Consider the following 21,685-nt stretch of genomic DNA (forward strand, 5'->3'; position numbering starts at 1 on the left):
TGCAGGAAAATGGACAATTAAATTGTTTTAACATTTTATATTCTGTAATTGTAATTTAATTGAGAAAGAAAAGTATTATTTTCAATAGTCGTAAAAGGCAAAATCGTTAATGTACAAAAATAATACACATAGTAAAGTAATGACTCCTGATTATGTATACAATATGAGCAGTTTCGAAGAAGCAGTAGTACACAATTTAAATCAGTGTGCTGTTCGTTGTTCTTTCCTGTTTAAGGCAACTAGTTGTTTCACAAGTGTTGTAATAAAGAGGAAGAAATTGCATCACAAAAAAGAGCCTCTAGTACAACTCATTTTACTTGCCTTCGTTCAAGCCACTATAACATTCCTGCGAAGTCTTTCTCATTAAGGTATGGCGATTTATTGTGCATACATGATCTGTGTAGTTTACTTTTTGGCGGACTATTTACAGAACATTTACATAATCTATGTTGTGTTGCGGTGCATGCATTATATGCTATATGCCATGTGTTAATGTACATAAATATACGTAATACATTTAAAATATTGCTAAAACTTCAATAATAGTGTACAGCCTACTTTGAGACTCATCATAGGTCAGACTGGAAAACTAAGTGAACCCTTAAATTTGCTGATGTTAAACTCTAAGTACTTTCTCAGGTCTACCAGCATTTGTTTTGGATTCTTACATAGAACTGCTTAGAAACTTGCTCAGAAGCTAAGTTATTCTTCTTGGTCTCCCACTCATTGGTAGTGTCCATGTTTCTTCTATTTCTAGATTATGGTCCTCACAGTTTTTGCTGGTGCCCCTAAACCCTTTGTGTGAAACTATCTTAACACTCTTCAACTTTACGTAAATTAAACCATTATACTCAGATATGTTCTGAAAGCCACAGCAATTTGTTTACATATTACAAAATATTTATACATTTATATATATCTATATAGATATATATATAATATTGTTGGAGAGTGTGTGTTTATATGACACTGCTATTGAATTTCCTCTTCTATTTGGATAAAAGTGTCTGCGAAATGATGTAATGTAAATGTATTACAAAAAATGTGATAACCTGAATTGGCCAATATGGTCTTTTAACTGGAAAGCAGGAAGTCATCCAAATAAAACAAGCACCATAACAAGAAAAATACTATCATTTTGCAATAAGTTTAGAATGCATGAAAGGCATTCCCCCCCTCAACTGTATGTCACTGAATCCATTTTAAATTGTGTTAAAACCATATAAAATTTAGTTGGTTAGAGTGGTGGGAATTTCGAACAGCTTTTTTTTGTAATTTTATAAGTGGCATTGTGCTGACAGATGTAAATATCGAGTTGCTGTAAGAATCAGTTAGTTGAGTGGCTTGGGGATCAGTGCTCGGAAAAACAGACAAGACCACTCAGAGTGAAGTAGTGGTAGTCTTGCACTTGGCAGTGTGGTTCTTTCTCAATAGGCCTATAACAAAATAACGTTACCACATGGGTGAAACATCCTGTACTCAATGTGCTAAAAAAACATTTATTTCAGCAGGAAAAAATAGCAGTGCGGAAACACCAAGTACTAAAAGCCAATATCTATACCATCAAATCACTAACAACCATCTCTACTGTAACACCAACGCAACAGAGTAAGACTAGAAGACATGAAAGTCATGTTCCAACACAGTTCACTGGAGCACTAAACCCCAGGTACAGCGTTTCAGAACACAGAAGGTCGTAATCTTGGTTGCACCATGTAGATATTGAGAATTTTTATGATATATTTAAGGAATAAATTAAACTATCTGTTACTCGCCATGCAAAGCAAGGGAAAAAACGGAGCGGATCCAAATGCAGTATAATCCTTTAATTAAGTCCAAGGAAAGGGTACCAGAGTGTATTCTGTGTAGATCCGAAAAATTATTCCGGAAAGGGGACCTAGTAACATTAACAGGATCAGTCCCGGAAAGCACCCTGTGTGAACAAAAGGCAGAAACAAGGGCGTAAAAATAGTGACGGCTATAATAAATCGTAAATCATTTGGCTATACAAACAAATATAGTTAAGCGATAATTTTTTCCGTTCCAAATCAAAAATGAAAATATAGTCCTAATCTTTGTCTTTAGCGTAATCATGGATGAATGCAAGAGTACTAATCACCAAGCATAAGGTCAGATAAGAGAATTCTCAGGGTATCTTCCGTTCATTCCATATCTGTTTTCAAATAAAAAACGGAAAATGGAAAAAACTTTCCTTTTTTAATTTCTTTCACAAAAGGAAAAATGGTTTTCTATATGTTATTTAAACTGGGAAAATTAAATAAAGAAAATGAAATTATGAATAATTTCGTTTTTTTCAAACATGAGCTACAGCACATTTTTTGCAAACATTTACATTTAGTCATTTAGCAGACGCTTTTATCCAAAGCCACTTACAAAGAGTTTGGGGAGCAATAAGCGATATGTCATAAAAGATCAATAGTACAATAGGTGCTAATACAAAGTTACTAGTTTGAACATAAGCTAGACCCCTACCTGTTGAGAGAAGAGAGAGGGTTAGTGTACTTTTTTTATTTCTTTTTCATTTGTCTGTCAAGTATTCACAGAAGAGGTGGGTTTTAAGTAGTTTTTTGAAGGTTGTGAGAGATGTGGTTGACCGGACCGCGTTAGGAAGAAAGTTCCACCAGGAAGGAGTTGTGAAGGAGAATGAGCGGGAAAGGGATTTAATGCCCATTACAAGGCTATGATGGCTATGACATGTGCAACAAACAGGTACACATGTCACCAACAGGGGGAGCAAAGACGCTGCAAAGGAGCTACAGTCATTCAGGTCAATTTACACAAACTGTTATGGCATTAAGCAGGACATGCAGACGTGATATTTAGCAAGTGAAAAGTTAATAACCGTATATAAGAACTAAAGAACATATTTCTGAAATGGACAGCTCTGGACATGACCGTAGTAAATATATAGATTGCAGGGCCGTGCACAGACATTTTGAGGGGCAGTGGCCTAAACCAAAAAAAGGGGCACCAAGGGGGTGGTTGCTTGTTAACACAAATTATCCAGTTATTAGAAAATATACAATTAAAAAAGAATTCAGCACACGCTCAAATACATTTTAGACTTTATTGTAGATGTTTTGATAGAACATACTCTAACCAGGGGTGTTCTTCACACCACTGTCCCTGAAAAGAACGTACTTGTTCATTGTACCACATTGTACATTATATTGTGTTTTTTTTTTAAATACGCAGGATCTGATGGATTTTGTAACTGAAGCAAAAACTCAAATGCTTCTGGCTTTTTCTCCCTTGTGTACATGGCTGTGGCTGCCTCACTCTCCATTTCTTCCTGTCTTCCAAATTCTAATAAAACAGAAATATTACTTATCGGAACAAAGACACGCAAACTAAATATTTCTGATTATAAACTGAAAGTTGAAGGATGTACTGTTACTCCAACTCATACTGTAAAAGATCTAGGCGTTATATTAGACAGCAACCTGTCATTTCGAAATCACATCTTAGATAAAAACAGCCTTTTTCCACCTAAGAAATGTTGCCAAATGATGAAATATTCTATGTGTTGCTGACGCGGAGAAGCTTATTCATGCATTTATGACCTCAAGACTTGACTACTGTAATGTGCTACTTAGTGTTTGTCCTTCATCATCAATAAACAAACTTTATTCACTTATAAAGCCTTAAAGGTTTAGTCCTACCTAACAGAGCTTCTATACAACCCATCACGCTCTAAGATCTCAAAACTCAGGACTTTTGATAACATCTAGAATAACTAAATTTCTCATACGTAGCACCTGGAAACTCTAAACCTTCCTGATATTATTCGAGGATCAGACACACTCGCTCAATTTAAATCTAGATTAAAGACACATCTTTTCAGCCAAGCATTCACTTAAAGCAAATATGCAAAATAAACCACCAGGAGACTGCTGACATTAGATATTATTTACTAGGTGTTTAGGGATGTACCGATCCGATACTCTGGATCGGATTTGGCTCCGATCCATACCTTTTTGAATGGATCGGGTATCGATCATGCGCGAGTCAGCACAACCGATCCAAATCCGATACCAAATTACCAGCAATTGTTGAACGGGGAGCTGTATTTAAGTAAATAGAAAACGTTCGTTTATTTTGAGAAAAATGCATTTACTTAAAAATAATAATTAAATACTTTGAAATTTATTTTGCGTAATGGCCCGACAGGCGAGTTTAGTGGGGAGACCTTTCAGGACCCAACTTTATGCCTATATGGAAATTTCAGCGCGTTGAAGATGTCGCAGATGTGGAAATATTTCACGCTTGAAACAACAGAAAGCAGCACAGCTGCCAGTGTGTAAGTACTGTTGCGCGTTACAACACGACACATTTAATCAAACATCTTCAGAAGCATCACGGAAAAGATCACGAAGAGTTTGTACAAGTGAAACGCAAAAAGGACGAATTAAAGCACCAAACCTTGCAGGAATTATTTCAAAGGCAAGAAAAACTTCACAAAGACGACAAAAAAAATCTGTAAAAATCACAGCAAAAGTTGTGGAATTTCTTGTACTAGATAATCAGCCTCTCTCTGTTGTGGAAAATGTAGGCTTCCGTCGCCTGAACCGCGTTAGTTTACCATCGCGTAAATACATTTCTGAAACAGCTTTGCCCGAGTTATTTTATAGTGTCGTCGCATGTTGCGGATCAGTTAAAAGATGTAAAATCTTTGAGCTTCACTGCTAATATTTGGAGCTCCGACGTGTGTCCCATTCCCTTTTGAGTTTAACCGCGCATGGGATGGATTCTGGTTACGCATTGCAGAGTGCTGTGCTACATGCTAAAGAGTTGCGAGGATCACACAGAAGCAGTGTGATTTCAGCTTCAATCAAAGAAATGCTGGATGGTTGGAAAATACAGATTGTCATTTGGATGACTCCATAGCTTGATTAAATGTAATTTATTTCAATTATAAGTTTAGCACAGTGTTCTTAATAAAGATGTCCGTCATACTGTGTATATTATTTATCTAAGTTTTGATGTATTTCATGAATATGCAAAGCTTGACTGATAAAAAGCAGATAAATTTAATGACTGTGTGAGTTACAGACATTCTAAACCTTAAAAGGTCAACAATAACTGATATCGGATTTGGATCGGTATCGGCCGATATTTGAAAGTTCAGTATCGGAATCGGATCGGCAGAAAAAAACTGGTATCGGTGCATAACAAGTTAAACTATTCATGTAGTGTGTTTTACCTTTTTTTGTGTTTTTCTTATTTCCCCCTGTAAAGCAGCTTTGGAACAGTGCAGATTGTGAAAAGCGCTATGTAAATAAAATTGAATTCAATTCAATTGAATTTATTTGGCTGATGCTAAATGGGCTCTCCCTCACTCTCTGAGCCTGCCTCTGCCTCATCTTCAATGGAGTAATAAGTAATAGACATTTAATTTCATATTAGCATTACAGCATTAATCTATATAGCCTACTATGCTAATATACAACTAATTTAGAGCCTATGATGTGTTAGTCAGAACTAAGACAAGTGATTACAATGGGTAAACTGACAAACTGTGTCTGCTAACTGTTCTAACTTCTATTTGATTTACCTGCTGGCTTGCTGGAGCTTTGAATCCATGTTTGCAGTGTTGAACTGCCTTTAGCAGCCTCCCTTCGCTCTTTCTCTCTCTGTATCTGTCTTCTTTTTTGTGAAGGCATTGTTGTACATTGTTTTTTGGGGGGGATTATCTACAAAGTGTGCCAACAACAGGACATTATTTAAATCTGATCGTTGAGTACAATAATTTGATTAGACAAGCAGCTAACTTTAATTCAAAAAACGCGGATATGTTGTACAAGTTGTTAGCACTAGTAGAAGACCAAGAGCAAAACATTACTGACATACAAAAAAAATAATAATACCAAATTACAAATTTTGAAGATTCAACCACTGTCTCTTGCATAACCGACCTGTTAATGCGACAGCTTTCGTTAACTGTCGTGTTCACTCTCAGTTTCAAGAGACAGAGACACTGTGAATGATGCTGCGGAGCGAGCGGGAAAACCTGGAGCGTAATAGTGGAATCAGCGGAATACTTTGAACGGAGCGGGATGGGAAAAGGGGCACCTCGGTCGACGAGGGCAGAGGGGCAGTGGCTCTAGCCACCGGGCCACCCCCCTGTGCACGGCCCTGATAGATTGCGTATATAGCTTGCTGTGTTTCTGTCTGTGTGTGTGCCTGTCTGTGTGTTGTGCATGAGGGTGTGTTCAGTGAGTCAGTGTTGTCAGCGTATGGGCTTGCTTCTGTGCTTGTACGTTGTGTCTGTTTCACTTTTTTGCTCTTAAATTTCTAAATTTCTAAACATTTTATGGATTCATTGTAAGTATCATGTTTCATGTACACCTGCTTTGTGAACATTTTTAAAAAGTTGAGTTTACCCGCTATTTGCTTGAATGATTTTTGTCCCGCGAAGCACATGCATATGTTCACAGTACACCAGAGTACCTGACCGCTACCTCAATTTATAGGCAATGAACATTTAATCTAAGGGTCCCGCGGGAGCCGCAGTAATGCAGACCTCTAGTAGACAGTCCATTAATACAAACCCTTTCAGTTTGCATCAGACGTACTGTAGAATATTAGTGATCAATGCTATAAAAAGAAGGCTTACATTTTTTTTAAAAACTGGCCTTAGACGAGACATATTACACTCAAATAGAGTATTCAGAGTTTTCAGCCTTACCTTTCCTAATGAACATATTTGCGCCCCCTTGCTTTGCAGCGTCTTTGCTCCCCCTGTTTAAAATAACACCTTAGTGTTTATTTGTGTTTTTTATAGAATTATGTGCAATATGCTTTAGGTCCTATTAGCGGGTTTTTCACTCGATCTGCTTGATCTTTGTCACAATCGTGGAGGAAGAACCCAATTGCAGGCAGGGTGAAGGGGTTAACAAAACTTTAATATAAGTACTGACAGAAAACAACGGCCACGATGGGGAAAACACTGATGGGACTAAAATACAGACTGGAAAATAAACACTTCCCACAAGGGCGCAAAACGAACTAAATAAGAACAATGACACAACGTCTTAAACACAGGGATGGTAGACAACAGGCAGAACCTGAACACGAGCCAGGAAATAGGTACAACGAACGAGGACTAGACAATAGACAAGAGGGCATTAAGAAGGGAAACTAATAAAGTATAACTAACAAGGTACAGGTCTGGGTAATGAAACACTCAGGGGAAGCTAATTTGTTTTAATAAAGGATAAACCTATTTTTAAACTCACATTGTTGTACATCAAAATATTGAAAAATTATTATACCGTGCCTCCATTACAACCCTCATTTCACGACAAAAATAATGCACAGTATATTATGCCACCTTCACGGGATGTGTGAGAAAGCAACCGCACAGATCCCAGAAAATCACTGGCAGTGTGATCTAACGATCCCGGGACCATTTTCCGGAAACATTTTCTGTGTATTTTCCGGGATCTCTATGTGAAAAGGGCTTTAGTCTTGAGCAATTCTATCAGTCTCTACCCCTGGTACTTTCGTTTTTTTCTTTTAATTTTGCAATCTCTTTCAAGTTGGTTCGAGTAAGTGTAATTCTCTACCCTAAGTGGATAAACATGTTCAGTTGAATGATATTTTTTCTCCATCTGCATAACCCTGATGGTATTTGTGGTAATTATTCAAATAAACATTGAGTTTTGGCTACTATATACAATATTTTGAGAGAGAAGGCCTTATTTCTGAATAATCTGTCAAACACACTACAGAGACGCACAAAATTAGATAAATATTTTTTAACATTTAGGCATTTGGCAGACGCTTGGCGACTTACATTGCATTATCCTATACATATTACATAGGTATAAGAAATCCCCTGGGATCGAACCCACAACCTTGCATTGTTAACGCAATGCTCTTACCACTGAGCTACAGGATGGTGAAATTTTATACAAATGGTGAAAATTTATAGTGAGTTCATTAGTGAGCTTTTAAAAATACATGTGCTGTACTGATGCAGGTACTGCTTGCTGCAAAGTGTAACACAATTTATGAGAACACTTACCGCTGAAATACAAATACATGTGTATTAGGGGTTGAACGGTCTCAGATTTTTATTATGTGATGAAACTATTATGTGATGAAAGTCGCATCGACGTCAACTAGTCGATGATGTCAAGTCAAGTCAAGTCAGCTTTATTTATATAGCGCTTTTTACAATTTTCATTGTTAGAAAGCTGCTGTACAAGAAAACACTATAAGCAGAAGCAGAACATAAAAGGTTATGCAAGTCAAAACACAGGTCAAATATGAGACAGACTATAAATTCTTATATGCAGTGTTAATTAAATAAGACTATAAAATTCTAGCAGCCCCCCCCCCCGGCCAGGCAAACAGTGAAAAACAGTATGCAAACAGTGGCGAGGAACCCAAAATGGAGGAGAAAAATCCTCAGAGGGAAAACAGGCCTGACCAGGGGATTCCAGTTCCCCTCTGGCAAAAGCTGCAGCCTTTCCACAAGCTCGACAGTGCTTGCACAACTAGGCAAAAACAAAATCATTAATAATCTAATAGTGGCTGAAGTTTTGTAGAGTCGCCACGTCCTTTGTCCATGTGATGATGTCATTAATAAATCAAATAAGAGCTAGGAAATGTTTTACAACAAGATTTTATGGGTGTGGGCAGTAAGACACCCGTGTCAACAGGCTGTGGGTGAATAGTGGACTTCCGCAAAATAGTTTATATTATATCTGTGGATGCTGTGGATTCTCAGAAGTCTAATCCTAAATACAACTCTTTTGAAGTCATGGTACTTGATGCATCAACACCTAATACTAAGGACAAAACATCTTTAAAATTTATTCTGGCTATTGTATATAGGCCTCCAGGGCACCACACAGATTTTATTAAAGAATTAGGTGGGTTCTTATCAGAACTAGTACTGGCTGCAGACAGAGTCCTTGTTGTTGGTGACTTTAACATTTATGTAGATAATGATACAGATTCTTTGGCTTTTATGGCTTTTAATGGCTTTTAAAGACACTCTTAACTCCATGGGCGTTAGTCAACATGTGTCAGGACCTACTCACCTTCGTAATCATACTTTAGATTTAATATTGTCTTACGGTATGAACGTGGACGACGTAAAAATCCTTCAGCAGAGCGAAGACATTTCGGATCATTATCTGGTATCATGCTTGCTTCACTACCCAATGGTGGCAAATCAAACTCCAAGTTACAAATATTGTAGAACAATAACTTCGACTACAAAAGGTGCGTTTCTTGATAATTTGCCTGGATTGTCTCAAATCTCTAGCATGAGTAATAACGTTGAAGATCTTGACTTTACCATTGAAAATATTAATGCCACCTTTTCGGAAACACTAGACATAGTTGCTCCTCTGTGCTTAAAGAAGATTAAAAATGACAGACCGACACCGTGGGATAATGAACACACTCAGGCTCTAAAGAAAGCGGCACGAAAAATGGAGCGCAACTTTAAGAAAACTAAATTAGAGGTATTTCGTACTGCCTGGAAGGATAGTATTTAAAAATAAAGGAAAGCCCTAAAACCGTTTAGATCCGCCTACCTTTCATCATTAATAGAAGAAAACCAGCATAACCCTAGGTTTTTATTTGACACAGTGGCTAAATTAACCACAAATAAATCGTCAGCGACTTCTGATTCTGTATACCAGCATAGCATTGATGATTTTAGCAGTAACTATTTCACAAATAAAATCCAAGATATTCGAGAAAAAATGATAACTATGCAACCAGAAGTGAAACCCGCTGAACAAACGACTAACTACAGCGCCTCTAAGGAGAAATTACGTTTATTTTCTACTATAGATCACGATGAACTCTAAAATCATTAGATCATCTAAATCGACTGCATGCATGCTAGACCCTATACCTACAAATCTTCTGAAAGAGATGCTCCCAGAAATTATAGATCCTCTACTTAGCATTATTAACTCATATTACCTTACTTACTTACCTTTCTTATATAAAGTTCTGGAAAAAGTAGTCTCAACTCAAATATGTTCCTTCCTCCAAAGGAATGAGATTAATGAAGATTTCCAGTCTGGATTTAGAGCACATCACAGTACAGAGACTGCTCTGATTAGAGTTACAAATGATCTGCTTATGGCGTCTGACCGAGGTTGTATCTCCTTATTGGTGCTGCTAGATCTTAGTGCAGCATTAGACACTATTGACCACAGCATGCTCCTACATAGACTCGAAAATGATGTCGGTATTAAGGAAATAGCTTTGAAATGGCTTAGATCTTATTTATGCGATCGTTTTCAATATGTAGCAATAAAGAATGAGGTATCACGCAAATCGCAAGTCCACAGGGCTCAGTCTTAGGGCCTATGCTCTTCACATTATACATGCTACCTCTAGGAGATATAATAAAGTGACACTTTCACTGTTATGCTAATGATACGCAACTTTATATTTCCTCGAAGCCTCATGAAACACAGCAATTCCATCGAATAGTGGAATGCATAGTCGATATAAAAAAGTGGATGAGTAGCAATTTTTTACGGAAAAAACTGAAGTGAATACTGAAGAATACTGCTTAATTATCGATGGATGTTCCATAAAACTCTCATCTTCAGCTAGGAATCTTGGCTTTATATTCGATAGTACTCTGTCATTTGAGAACCAGTTCGCCAACACCTGTAAAAATGCGTTTTTCCATCTTAAAAATATATCTAAACTACGTCATATGCTGTCACCATCAGATGCAGAGAAGCTTATACATGCCTTTAAGACATCAATACTAGATTACTGTAATGCACTATTAGGTGGTTGCCCTGCAGACCTATTACAAAAACTCCAACTGGTCCAAAATGTGGCAGCTCGAGTTCTTACACGTACAAAAAAGTATGAGCATATTAGCCTGGTTATGTAAACCTTTCACTGGTTACCAATAAAGCATCGCATACATTTTAGAATCTTGCTTATTACCTATAAAGTCTTGCATGGTTTAGCTCCTCACTACTTGAGAGAACTTCTCACGTATTACAGTCCATAACGTGCACTACGCTCTCAGGTGTCAGGTCAGTTGGTAATACCTAGATTTTCAAAATCAAGTGCAGGCGGCAGATCCTTTTCCTATCTAGCGCCTAAACTTTGGAACAGTCTTCTCTGCACTGTCCGGGAGGCAGACACACTCTGTCAATTTAAATCTAGACTAAAGACGCATCTTTCTAATCTAGCATACACTACACTATCATAATATATATATTTCAAAGATCTAGGCTGCACTAGTTAGATCAACCGGAACCAGGAACACTTCCAATAACAACTGATGCATTTGTTGCATCAAAGAGTGCAGAACAGTACTCTACTCTCAGACAGTCTTGTCTCATTGTTCCAAGGTTACTAGAGCGGGCAGGATGCAGTCCAGGGTTACCGGAGCGGGCTGGGCGCAATCCATTCCCAGACCTGACAAATGCTGGACGAAGGACGTGGCGACTCTACAAAACTTCAGCCGCTATTAGATTATTAATGATAATTTTAAATCTAACTTTTTTTATTTTGCCTTGTTGGGCAAGCACTGTCGAGCTTGTGCAGAGGCTGGAACTGGAATCCCCTGGTTAGGCCTGGTTTCCCTCTGAGGTTTTTTACTCCTCCAATGGAGTTTTGGGTTCCTCGCCACCATTTGCATACTGTTTTGCACTGTTTGCCTGGTCGGGGGGATGCTAGAATTTGATAGTCTTATTTAATTAACACTGCATATAGGAATTTATTGTGTGTCTGATATTTGACCTGTGTTTTGACTTCCATGACCTTTTATGTTTTACTTTATGTTTTCTTGTACAGCTGCTTTGTTAAAATGAAAATTGTAAAAAGCGCTATATAAATAAAGCTGACTTGACTTGACTTGACTGTGGACCAGGCGGGTAAGGAAATAGAAAAGTACATTCAGATTAATTGCGGGTGGATAAGATCAGTCAATAATTAAGCAAATATTAACTACATTCTCTAAAATATGAACGTGTTGTAAATGCATTTTCGTCAGGCAGACAGGCACTAATTTGCAGACTCTCAGTAAAAAAGGACGTCGCGAGAAATAGAGGCAAAACAGTGTCAACTGCACCGTACTTGGCTCTGATGTGGAGTTATAAGTAAAAGTAATGAAGCTGTTTATTTAATAAAAAAAGGTAGACAAACCTGGGCAAAATCAAACGTTTGTTTAAAAAATGTCTATTTAAAAGCAGACTCCTTCCAAGTCCCTGCCGAACCCGTCCTGCCCTTCCCTAGAAAATGTTTTGGGGGATTCCCTCTTGCGGAAACCCTCTAGGCCTCCCGAGCTCCCGGCGCCTCCATGGCCCCTCTGATCCCTGGTGCCAGGAGTACCATCCAAGAGGCTTTCCGTCCTGTCCCGTGTTTCTTGCACCAACCTTCAGGCATACCGCCATACCCAGTTGTTACGGTATAGGCACGAGGATATGCCTCCAAGAGGGAGGGTAATGTCACGGTTTTCCACCGTCTCTCCTTGTGTTTTGCCCTTGCACCCACGCTCCTCCATGCTCCCGCACCTGTTTTTAGTGTATCTCTGCAAGCTTGCCAAACTTCCCTTGCATTATATAATCACACTCTTAGGCATGTGAAGGCTTTTTAACCACTTAAACAATTAGTTGCTATGATGCTTCAGTGTAGATAGACTGCTGTTAGCTGTGGGACGCGGGAAAACACACACCCAGGGGGAGAATACTCAGAGTTCGGAAGAAAATCCCAGGGTCGGAGCCCTCTTCCCGGACAGCACGCCAAATATGCATACTCGTGAAACACTGTTGTCGTGTAAACAAATGTCAAAATTGCATACAAAGTTTACAGTTTTCACTTGAAAATGGTGTCCTCTAGCTGGGGAACTACAGGACCATGACAAACATACTGTACACCTTAACTTTCTTTAAAAATCATATTTAGACTGACCACCAGCTGTGTATGTCATACAAAATATGTGTGCACCAAACACCTATAATAAACATACACGCACCTAAAGGATTATTAGGAACACCTGTTAAATTTCTCATTAATGAAATTATCTAATCAACCAATCACATATCAGTTGCTTCAATGCATTTAGGGATGTGGTCCTGGTCAAGACAATCTTCTGAACTCCAAACAGAATGTCAGAATGGGAAAGAAAGGTGATTTAAGCACTTTTGAGTGTGGCATTATTGTTGCTGCCATACAGCCGTATTTCACAATCTGCTCAATTACTGGGATTTTCACGCAAACCATTTCTAGGGTTTACAAAGAATGGTGTGAAAAGGGAAAAACATCCAGTATGCGGCAGTCCTGTGGGCGAAAATGCCTTGTTGATGCTAGAGGTCAGAGGAGAATGGGCCGACTGATTCAAGCTGATAGAAGAGCAACTTTGACTAATATATCCACTCGTTACAACCCAGGTATGCAGGAAAGTATTTGTGAAGCCACAACACGCACAACCTTGAGGCGGATGGGCTACAACAGTAGAAGACCCCACCGGGTACCACTCATCTCCACTAAAAATAGGAAAAATAGGCTGCAATTTGCACAAGCTCACCAAAATTGGACAGTTGAAGACTGGAAAAAGGTTGCCTGGTCTGATGAGTCTTGATTTCTGTTGAGACATTCAGATGGTAGAGTTAACAGAATTAGAACAAGGACCTTTCATGCCTTGTCATCACTGTGCAGGCTGGTGGTGGTGGTGTAATGGTGTGGGGGATGTTTTTTTGTTACACTTTAGGTGTTTTGCCAATTGGGCAACGTTTAAATTCTACGGCCTATCTGAGCATTGTTTCTGACCATGTCCATCCCTTTATGACCACCATGTTCCCATCCGCTGATGGCTACTTCTAGCAGGATAATGCACCACGTCACAAAGCTCGAATTATTTCAAATTGGTTTCTTGAACATGACAATGAGTTCACTGTACTAAAATGGCCCCCACAGTCACCAGATCTCAACCCAATAGAGCATCTTTGGGATGTGGTGGAACGGGAGCTTCGTGCCCTGGATGTGCATCCCACAAATCTCCATCAACTGCAAGATGCTATCCTATCAATATGGGCCAACATTTCTAAAGAATGCTTTCAGCACCTTGTTGAATCAATGGCACGTAGAATTAAGGCAATTCTGAAGGATAAAGCGGGTCAAACACAGTATTAGTATGGTGTTCCCAATATTCCTTTTTTAATTGAGTGTATATTTGACCAAATAAGGCAAAAAAGTGTTTTGAAAAAGATATTCAAGAAATCTTATAAAAATCAATATATCATATTTCTTTGCTGAAACACAAGCAAGGGAGGAGCCTGGGATTTTCATAGGGCTGACCTATTATTTTGTAATGGCACAGAAAATATCATTTTACAAACAAAAAAGGCGCATATCTAACCATAAAATATTTTTTAAATATAATGATCAATAACTATAATGACATTTACCAAATTGTTGAAAACTGTATTTTACTCACACTTCTGACGTGCCTTCTGACTTCTAATGCAGGGCACTTCCACAAACAGGTCTTGACGTGAAGGAGGTATTGGAAGCCATCGTGCTCTTTAACGCTTAATATGTTTACAAATAAAAAAGGCGATTGCATAGGTTATTGCATTGGTACAAGCAGAGCTGTTAGCCAGCTGGGAGTGAAAAACGTTTTAACTAGTCGTAGCGGAGCCGATAGCAGCTAACATAACAGCTAAATGAGACATCTATGATGCCTTAAAAATTATCAAATAGGGCTAAAGGTCTCTCAGGAGATCGGGAGTAAATCAAACGTTGAATTGGGACGTGCCTTTACGCCTTGGGATGCAGTCTCCGAAGGCAGCACTTAGCTGTCAGACGAAACCTGTGTGACTGTCAGGACACGCCTCAGTCTCCGTAGTGATGTGAAATGTCATATTCAACTAGCAGCAGCGATGACAGACCGTGCATGTGAAACAGTCCAAAGAAATCAACCTACATATAATTTTTTACAGAAATATGTTAGAACCGATGCATCGTGATAGAAATGGCAACTTTAACCGATGTTCAACCATTTAAATCGATGCATCGCATTGTTACCTTTTATGCCGATGCACTGATGCAAATCGATGAATCTTCCCATCTGTATTACATTCACGAGGCACATTTAAAACAATGCCACTGATTACTACTGTGTGTCATGACTTATGTTAGTTTCAAGGTCTGCGAGTTATTTTCCAAACATGACCATGAACATGATTACAGTGGGTCCTCAGGTACTATACCTAGATGTCCAAAAAACAAATATTAGCAGGCATTTTGTCCATTTATCAAGTAACTAAGTTACTTTACTCATTACTTTGAAAAGTACTCTGATTTCATTTTGCACATTACTTCTAAGAGTGTAACCAGTTTGTTCTGTGAAAGAACAGCGTTCTAAAGGTTTTACCAAAATTTTACATGTGGTGGTGTCATGGACATGCATAATTAATTGCCAGTCTATTTGTGAGTACTTATCCATCAAAACAGTGTCAAAACAACAATAGTGGACTACAGGATTTGTTTGTGCCACTCATTATACTTATATATTATATTATATATTACATCTATCTTGTTTGTTATTTCTTATTTCCTGATAAATCATGTTTTCTTGAGATTCTTCTTGTTTGGCTAACACTCTTTAAAAATTGTTTGTTCAATTTATTTCCACAGCAAATACAAGAAGTGACAACAACTTGCCAAACTTCCATTGATAACATGGCCACTCTTGTTACCATGAAGACCGCAGTCTTATCCAGACCGTCCCCTAATTCCACTGTGCTGACGCCTGTTTCCACACAGCCCTTCTCCCTGTCCCATCAGATCGGGATTGCTATCCTGGTTCTCGCCTTTGTCTTTGGTTTTCCTGGCAACCTGTTTGTAGTGTGGTCAATTTTGTGCAAAGTTAGATCCCGTTCTGTCACCTGTTTGTTGATTTTAAATCTGGCAGTGGCTGATGCTTTAGTACTCTTGAGCGCTCCACTGTTTCTCAGGTACCTGGCTGGAGGGAAGGGCTGGGAGTTTGGATCTGCCCTGTGCAAGACTGTCCATTATCTGTGCTGTGTCAACATGTATGCATCTATTTACCTCATATCCCTGATGAGCCTGGACCGCTGGCTGGCTGTCAACAAGCCGTTTCTGTCTCAGAGGTTGAGGACCAAGAACAGACTCTTGCTGATCATGTTGGGCATCTGGATGATGTCTTTTTTAATGGCTTTGCCAATGCCATTCTATCGGTTCGTATTATATATTTCTTTTAATCAGCGAAACTGTTTAATTTAAGCAATAAAGCATATTGGGTATATAAACATGTCTAAAGGGGAACAATAGACTGATTTCACTACGCTGCCATGTTGAAATCTAAAACGAGGCAGATGTGGGAAGAAAACCAGAAGGACAGATAGACTACAATGGTTTGGACTAGCATTGGGTGTCCGTGACATGAATAAACAAATTATCGTTAATCGTTTATAACAATGTTAGATTGGCTCTGTGTACGCGAATAAAACCCATTAATGGCATTTTAAACAGTCACTGATATGTGATGTTACGGCTTAAGTGGTCAAGAAAAACAGTTTGTGAGACATGCACCCTATATTTATATTGTCACATTTAAGATAATAAATTGTTTTGATAACTCCAGGTTGGTTATTCAAACCATTGCAGTCTATCTGTCGTTCCGGGTTTCTTCCCACCTCTGCCTCACTGCTTTCAATTTCAACATGGCGGCAGTGTGAAATAAGTCTATAGAAGTACCTTCATAAGAATGAAATGCTGTACTCAAAATTAAATGACAGATGGAAAAAACTGGTATGTTTGAATGCTTATTAAATGTAAAACTGGAGTGGTTTAGTAATTTTTTCCTGGACTGTATAACAAATATTGCGTAAAAGATTGGAATAACATCTTTTACGCTACATATTTTAGTGTGGCTCCAGAACTGTTTTTGATTTTGATCATTTTTATGTGCCGTTTTGATTCATGATACCGTACATCATATTTCTCTGTTCTCATGTACCTTTTTCTCTTTCATCACCACCAGTTCCCTCCTACAGATTCGTCCCAGTGTGCCAATATATGTGTGTGTGCTGTTCCATTGGGAAAGTGTGGGGCATGAAATCTTTCAGTTCTTTTCTGAGACCCTGTTAGGTTTCCTTCTACCCTTCACATTCATCCTGGTCTGCTATATCTCAGTGATATGTAGGCTACGTAGTGCCATGTTCCAGCGCAAAGGAAGAGGTAGCATCTTGATCCTGCTTATCATTGGTGCTTTTACCGTATTCTGGCTGCCATATCACCTCATCAATATCCTACAGGTATGCATAATACATTTTTTCTTTTAGTTACAATCTAAAGTAGTGAAAATACCCTGAATATTTCAACAGATTTATCAGAAAATCTTGTTTCTAAACTTTTTATCTTCTAAGCTTCTAACAGCATACACTATGCATGCATTATTTTTAAATTAAATTATGTACAACAGATAAATATGATTGATCGCAATTTGAGCTTTGACTCAACTAGGGATGCCCAATATTATTGACACGCAGATATTTTCGGTCGATATTGGCGTATAAATTAAACAAGCCCGATATAGTGGCGGTGCAGGTTTTGCGCTTAATTGGTTTGGGGGGAAAATCAAACACTCGGCACTTAAGGGCTCTGACTGATGCTAAACTACAGCAAAACGCTATGGGCCATTAAAACGAGTGATAGCACATATTGTACTATTGCTCTTTGTATGACATATTGCTTATTACTCCCCGAACTCTTTGTAAGTCGCTTTGGATAAAAGCTTCTGCTAAATGTAAATGTAATATATTAGATTATTTCTCAATGATTCTCAGTAAGTCTGTATGGAAAACTGACAGATGGGGTTTGACTTGGGAACCTATCATCTTCTGACTAGTTTTGAAAAGGCCAATGAAATTGGCGAATTCAATTTGCATCCTGGACTCCACCCCGGATATCCGGGTATAAAGGGGAGACAGCGTCCAGCAAGGTGGATACTTACCTGGAGGAGGTCATGGATTGCCACGAAGGGAACCATCTGATGAGGATAATACATTTCGTTGCACTGTACTTGTATGTGTGTAATGACAATAAATTGAATCAAATCAAATCAAAATATGTCAGACTGAACGACCCTGTTGGGGGATTACTACGTGTGGGGCACTAGGTCCGGTCAAAGCTATGCGTGTATAAGCTGATACCCGGCCACAGGAGGCAGGGCTGCTCCGCCCAGCACGCCGCCATGAAGTGCTTGGTGATGGATGTAATGCCTATTCTCCGCCTGGAGGAAGATGAGGAAGAGCAGCCTCTCCGAGCGGCTCAAAAGGGGGCCTCTAAAGTCCTGCCAGGACCACATCAAGGTCCCAAGAGGGTACTGAGTGCGGACAAGGCGGTTTTAGCCTTCTCTCGCTTCTCAGGTACCTAATGATCAGGTCATGCTGCCCTAGAGGCTTACCAGCAACTGGTTCGTGATGAGCGGCGATGGTGGCTCCATACACTTTCAGTGCGGAAGGGGAGATATTACTCTCCAGCCTCTCCTGCAGGAAGGACTGCATGTTCCCGATCAAGCAGTTTCTTGGGTCTTCTCTCCGAGAAAAACACCAGGACGAGAAGAGGCGCCACTTAAAAGCATACAGCCGCCTTGTGGCAGGGGCCCTCGCCTGAGTGATGGTCTCCACCACCACCAGCACTCAGGATCTCCTTGTCCCATCCAGGAGCCAGACATGGAGGTCCCAGAGGTCTGGTCTCGGATGCCACAACGTGTCCATCCCCTGCGAGAGAAGGTCCTTCGTCAGGGGAATAGGTCAGGGGGAGTTGTTGTAAAGAGCATTAACGCCGAGAACCAAGTCTGGTTGGGCCAGTAAAGCGCAACTAGTAACACTTGATGCTCTTCTTCCCTGACCTTGCGCAGGACCTGTGCAATGAGGCTCACTGTGGGGAAGGCGTACTTCCACTTTTCCCGTGGCCAGCGCTAGGGCATCTGTGCTTAGGGGGGACTCGGTCAGGGAGTACCACAGCAGGCAATGGGTGGTGTCCAGCGAGACAAACAGGTCTACTGCACCCAAATGAGCTGGACTGCGTGGGGGTGGAGTCACCACTCTCCACCAGCACGTGCTGGCCCTGCACGAGAGGCCGTAGCCTCCTCAGTGCAATTAGGACAGCTAACAACTCCAGGCAGTTGATATGCCAGCGCACGCCCGTTGAATACAGCACCCCAACCCTGCAGGGAGGCGTCTGTTTTTACCAGGTCCCTGTGTGTACACAACAGATCTTGCGAGTGAGCCAAGATAAGCCAGTCACAGAGATAGTTGAGCATGCGCACACCTCTCTCCCTGAGGAGAGTGAGGGCGGCTTCCATGACCTTCGTAAAGACCTGGGGAGACAAGGACAGACCGAATGTTAATGGCTGGGGGAGCTGCAGGATGGCCATGGCGTGAAGAGTGGAGGCAGCTTGGTTGCCACCAGAGTTGACACCAGAGATGCCAAAAACGTACATGCCTTGGATGGGAGTCTAGGTCGACCTCTCCAGGTGGCCGCCGTCTGCGGAACTAACTGTGGACTCGGAGGAGTACAGGATACGCCATTTATCAGTTGATAACTTAAGACAGCGCTGAATATTTTCCAATCTAAAATTGTCCACAATACACAATTAATTCATCATAAGAATGTAAGACGAGCCCATTCGTTTCGCTTTAACACTATACACAATAAAATATATACTTTTTCATACAAAATGACATGCACATTATCTGTTGGTTCAAAGGAATTCAGTACTAATTTGGTCTAATTCAGTACTAATTTGGTATTAAGAGTTTTAACAGTCTCTTTACTTAGCACTTAAACTTCGCTGTAGGCTCTTCCTCTCTTTAAACGATGAGCAGAACCAAACCACTGTCACAATAAATGCATAGACAGGTAGTATTTTAAAACTATTTTAACACATTTACACATACTTACAGTTCTGTACAAATATAAACACATTTATGCAGTTTTTCCAAAATTTTAGCACAGATTTAACAAAATTCTGCAGGTGCCGTATGACCCTGCTATTGAGTAATGTAATGAAAATAAAACTGTACATTGTCCTTTTATGTGAGTTAAGTCTATTTATTATCAAAGCAGTAATACAGCTATTTCGAGGAAAATCTTCAATAATTGCATTGCAGGCTGAATAAAGGTGTGCCCGAGAATTTTCTGCCTGTGCTCTTAAAACTTTCAGTCAGGGGCTACAGTGCTCCAGTAAAAAAATGTTGTATTCTAAATATAAAGGGAAAAATGCACAGGATCTGGCGTGATCTTCCTTTGCTGCGCATGTACACATAACAGACGAAATCTACTCAAAGTTTTATAAATTAGTTTTTTTTATTCTCCAGGTTTGTTCAACCTATTTCATGCAAAAATATTCTTATTAATCAACTCAATATCCAGGTTTTCTCAAAAAGATCCATCATAGACCATTTTATAAAAGTCTTTATTTTAGATTTGCATTCTCTTTAAAATCACCTCTTACTGTTTTTTTTGCTATCGTTTGTATATTTCTTACAGGTAATTGGTCTAATCCAGGGCTCATCTTCTCTTTTAAATGCTGCAAAAGATGCCCGTCCAAACGTGACTGCGTTTGCATTTCTCAGCAGCAGCATCAATCCAGTTCTTTATGTTTTTGCGGGCAGCTCTCACATCCGTCAGGCTGGTCTTGGCTTCATGGCTAAACTGTTCGAGGCCACAAACTCTGAGTCCACCCGCAGCACAAGATCCAGTCGTGGCTCTAATGCAGAGACTTTAGTTTTCAACAAGCTGTCCATTAAACTTACTCGTAAAGGGGACGAGGCAAGAGCTGAAACCCCTGGTGAAGTGCATAGCAGGGATGAAATTAAATCTCTGACCACACTGCAATAAAAGTGTTTATTGTATTGTTATTTCTTTATATTTTACTGATATTTTATGTTCGCCAGTAAAAAGTTGACCATTGCATAAGAAGTAAATTAATTTCCTTTTTGCAGAAATATTGAAGAAATAGCTTGAAAGAATGTTAAAAATAAACATGAAATACCCTGTTAAATACTGCAGTTAAGAGCAGTAAGAAGTGTATATGATCTTAAACTCTTTCATTCAGTATATCTTGCTCTTCTTTTTTTAACAATTTACTGTAATGTGTTAAAGTAGCCTTGTTTGTGTTTGATCTATATTATCAGTGTAAAAGTATATTGTACTTATAATTAGTATGTTATAATTAAAGAGCCAGTTATTTGGATTTTCTCAAATAATCTTTATTGCACATAGTTTTCCTTCAATGTTATCACAAGGGCAAGGGCAAGGGCAAGTACAACGACCAGAGCAGGACACAAAGGGAGAATAAACAAAACGAATCCACACAGGACAGAAACACAAGGGCATTAAATAGAGAGACTAACAAAGGATAATTACAAGGGACGGGTGTGGGTTATTAAACACTAAGGGTAGCCGACTAACGGGACAAGACCGACTGGGTGACATACAAAAATCAACAACACATTGTAACCACTAACAAGGGTAAACAGGTCAGGACAATCAAAGGGTTGGGTTGACACAATAAATGTAATAAACACCTATTGTACTTTTGCTCTTTGTATGACATATCGCTTATTGCTCCTCGAACTCTTTGTAAATCTCTTTCGATAAAAGCGTCTGCTAAATGACTAAA

General features: G+C 39.3%; 1 protein-coding gene across 2 annotated transcripts; it reads left to right on the forward strand.

Moving 5' to 3' along the window:
- The first annotated feature begins 300 nt into the window (after positions 1–300).
- Positions 301–21,265, forward strand: ltb4r (leukotriene B4 receptor). Of its 2 annotated transcripts, XM_079468295.1 has the most exons (4): positions 301–368; positions 15,667–16,229; positions 17,036–17,309; positions 20,551–21,265. In XM_079468295.1, exons 2-4 carry the CDS (start codon positions 15,712–15,714, stop codon positions 20,899–20,901), a joined length of 1,143 nt encoding a protein of 380 aa, XP_079324421.1. In that variant the 5' UTR covers positions 301–368; positions 15,667–15,711; the 3' UTR covers positions 20,902–21,265. The 2 variants fall into 2 exon arrangements, with proteins under 2 accessions (XP_079324421.1, XP_079324422.1); XM_079468296.1 differs by lacking the exon at positions 301–368 and having other exon boundaries at positions 15,453–16,229.
- The last annotated feature ends 420 nt before the right edge of the window (positions 21,266–21,685 follow it).

Source organism: Barbatula barbatula, assembly GCF_947034865.1.
Source record: "Barbatula barbatula genome assembly, chromosome: 1".
Classification (NCBI taxonomy): Eukaryota; Metazoa; Chordata; class Actinopteri; order Cypriniformes; family Nemacheilidae; genus Barbatula; species Barbatula barbatula.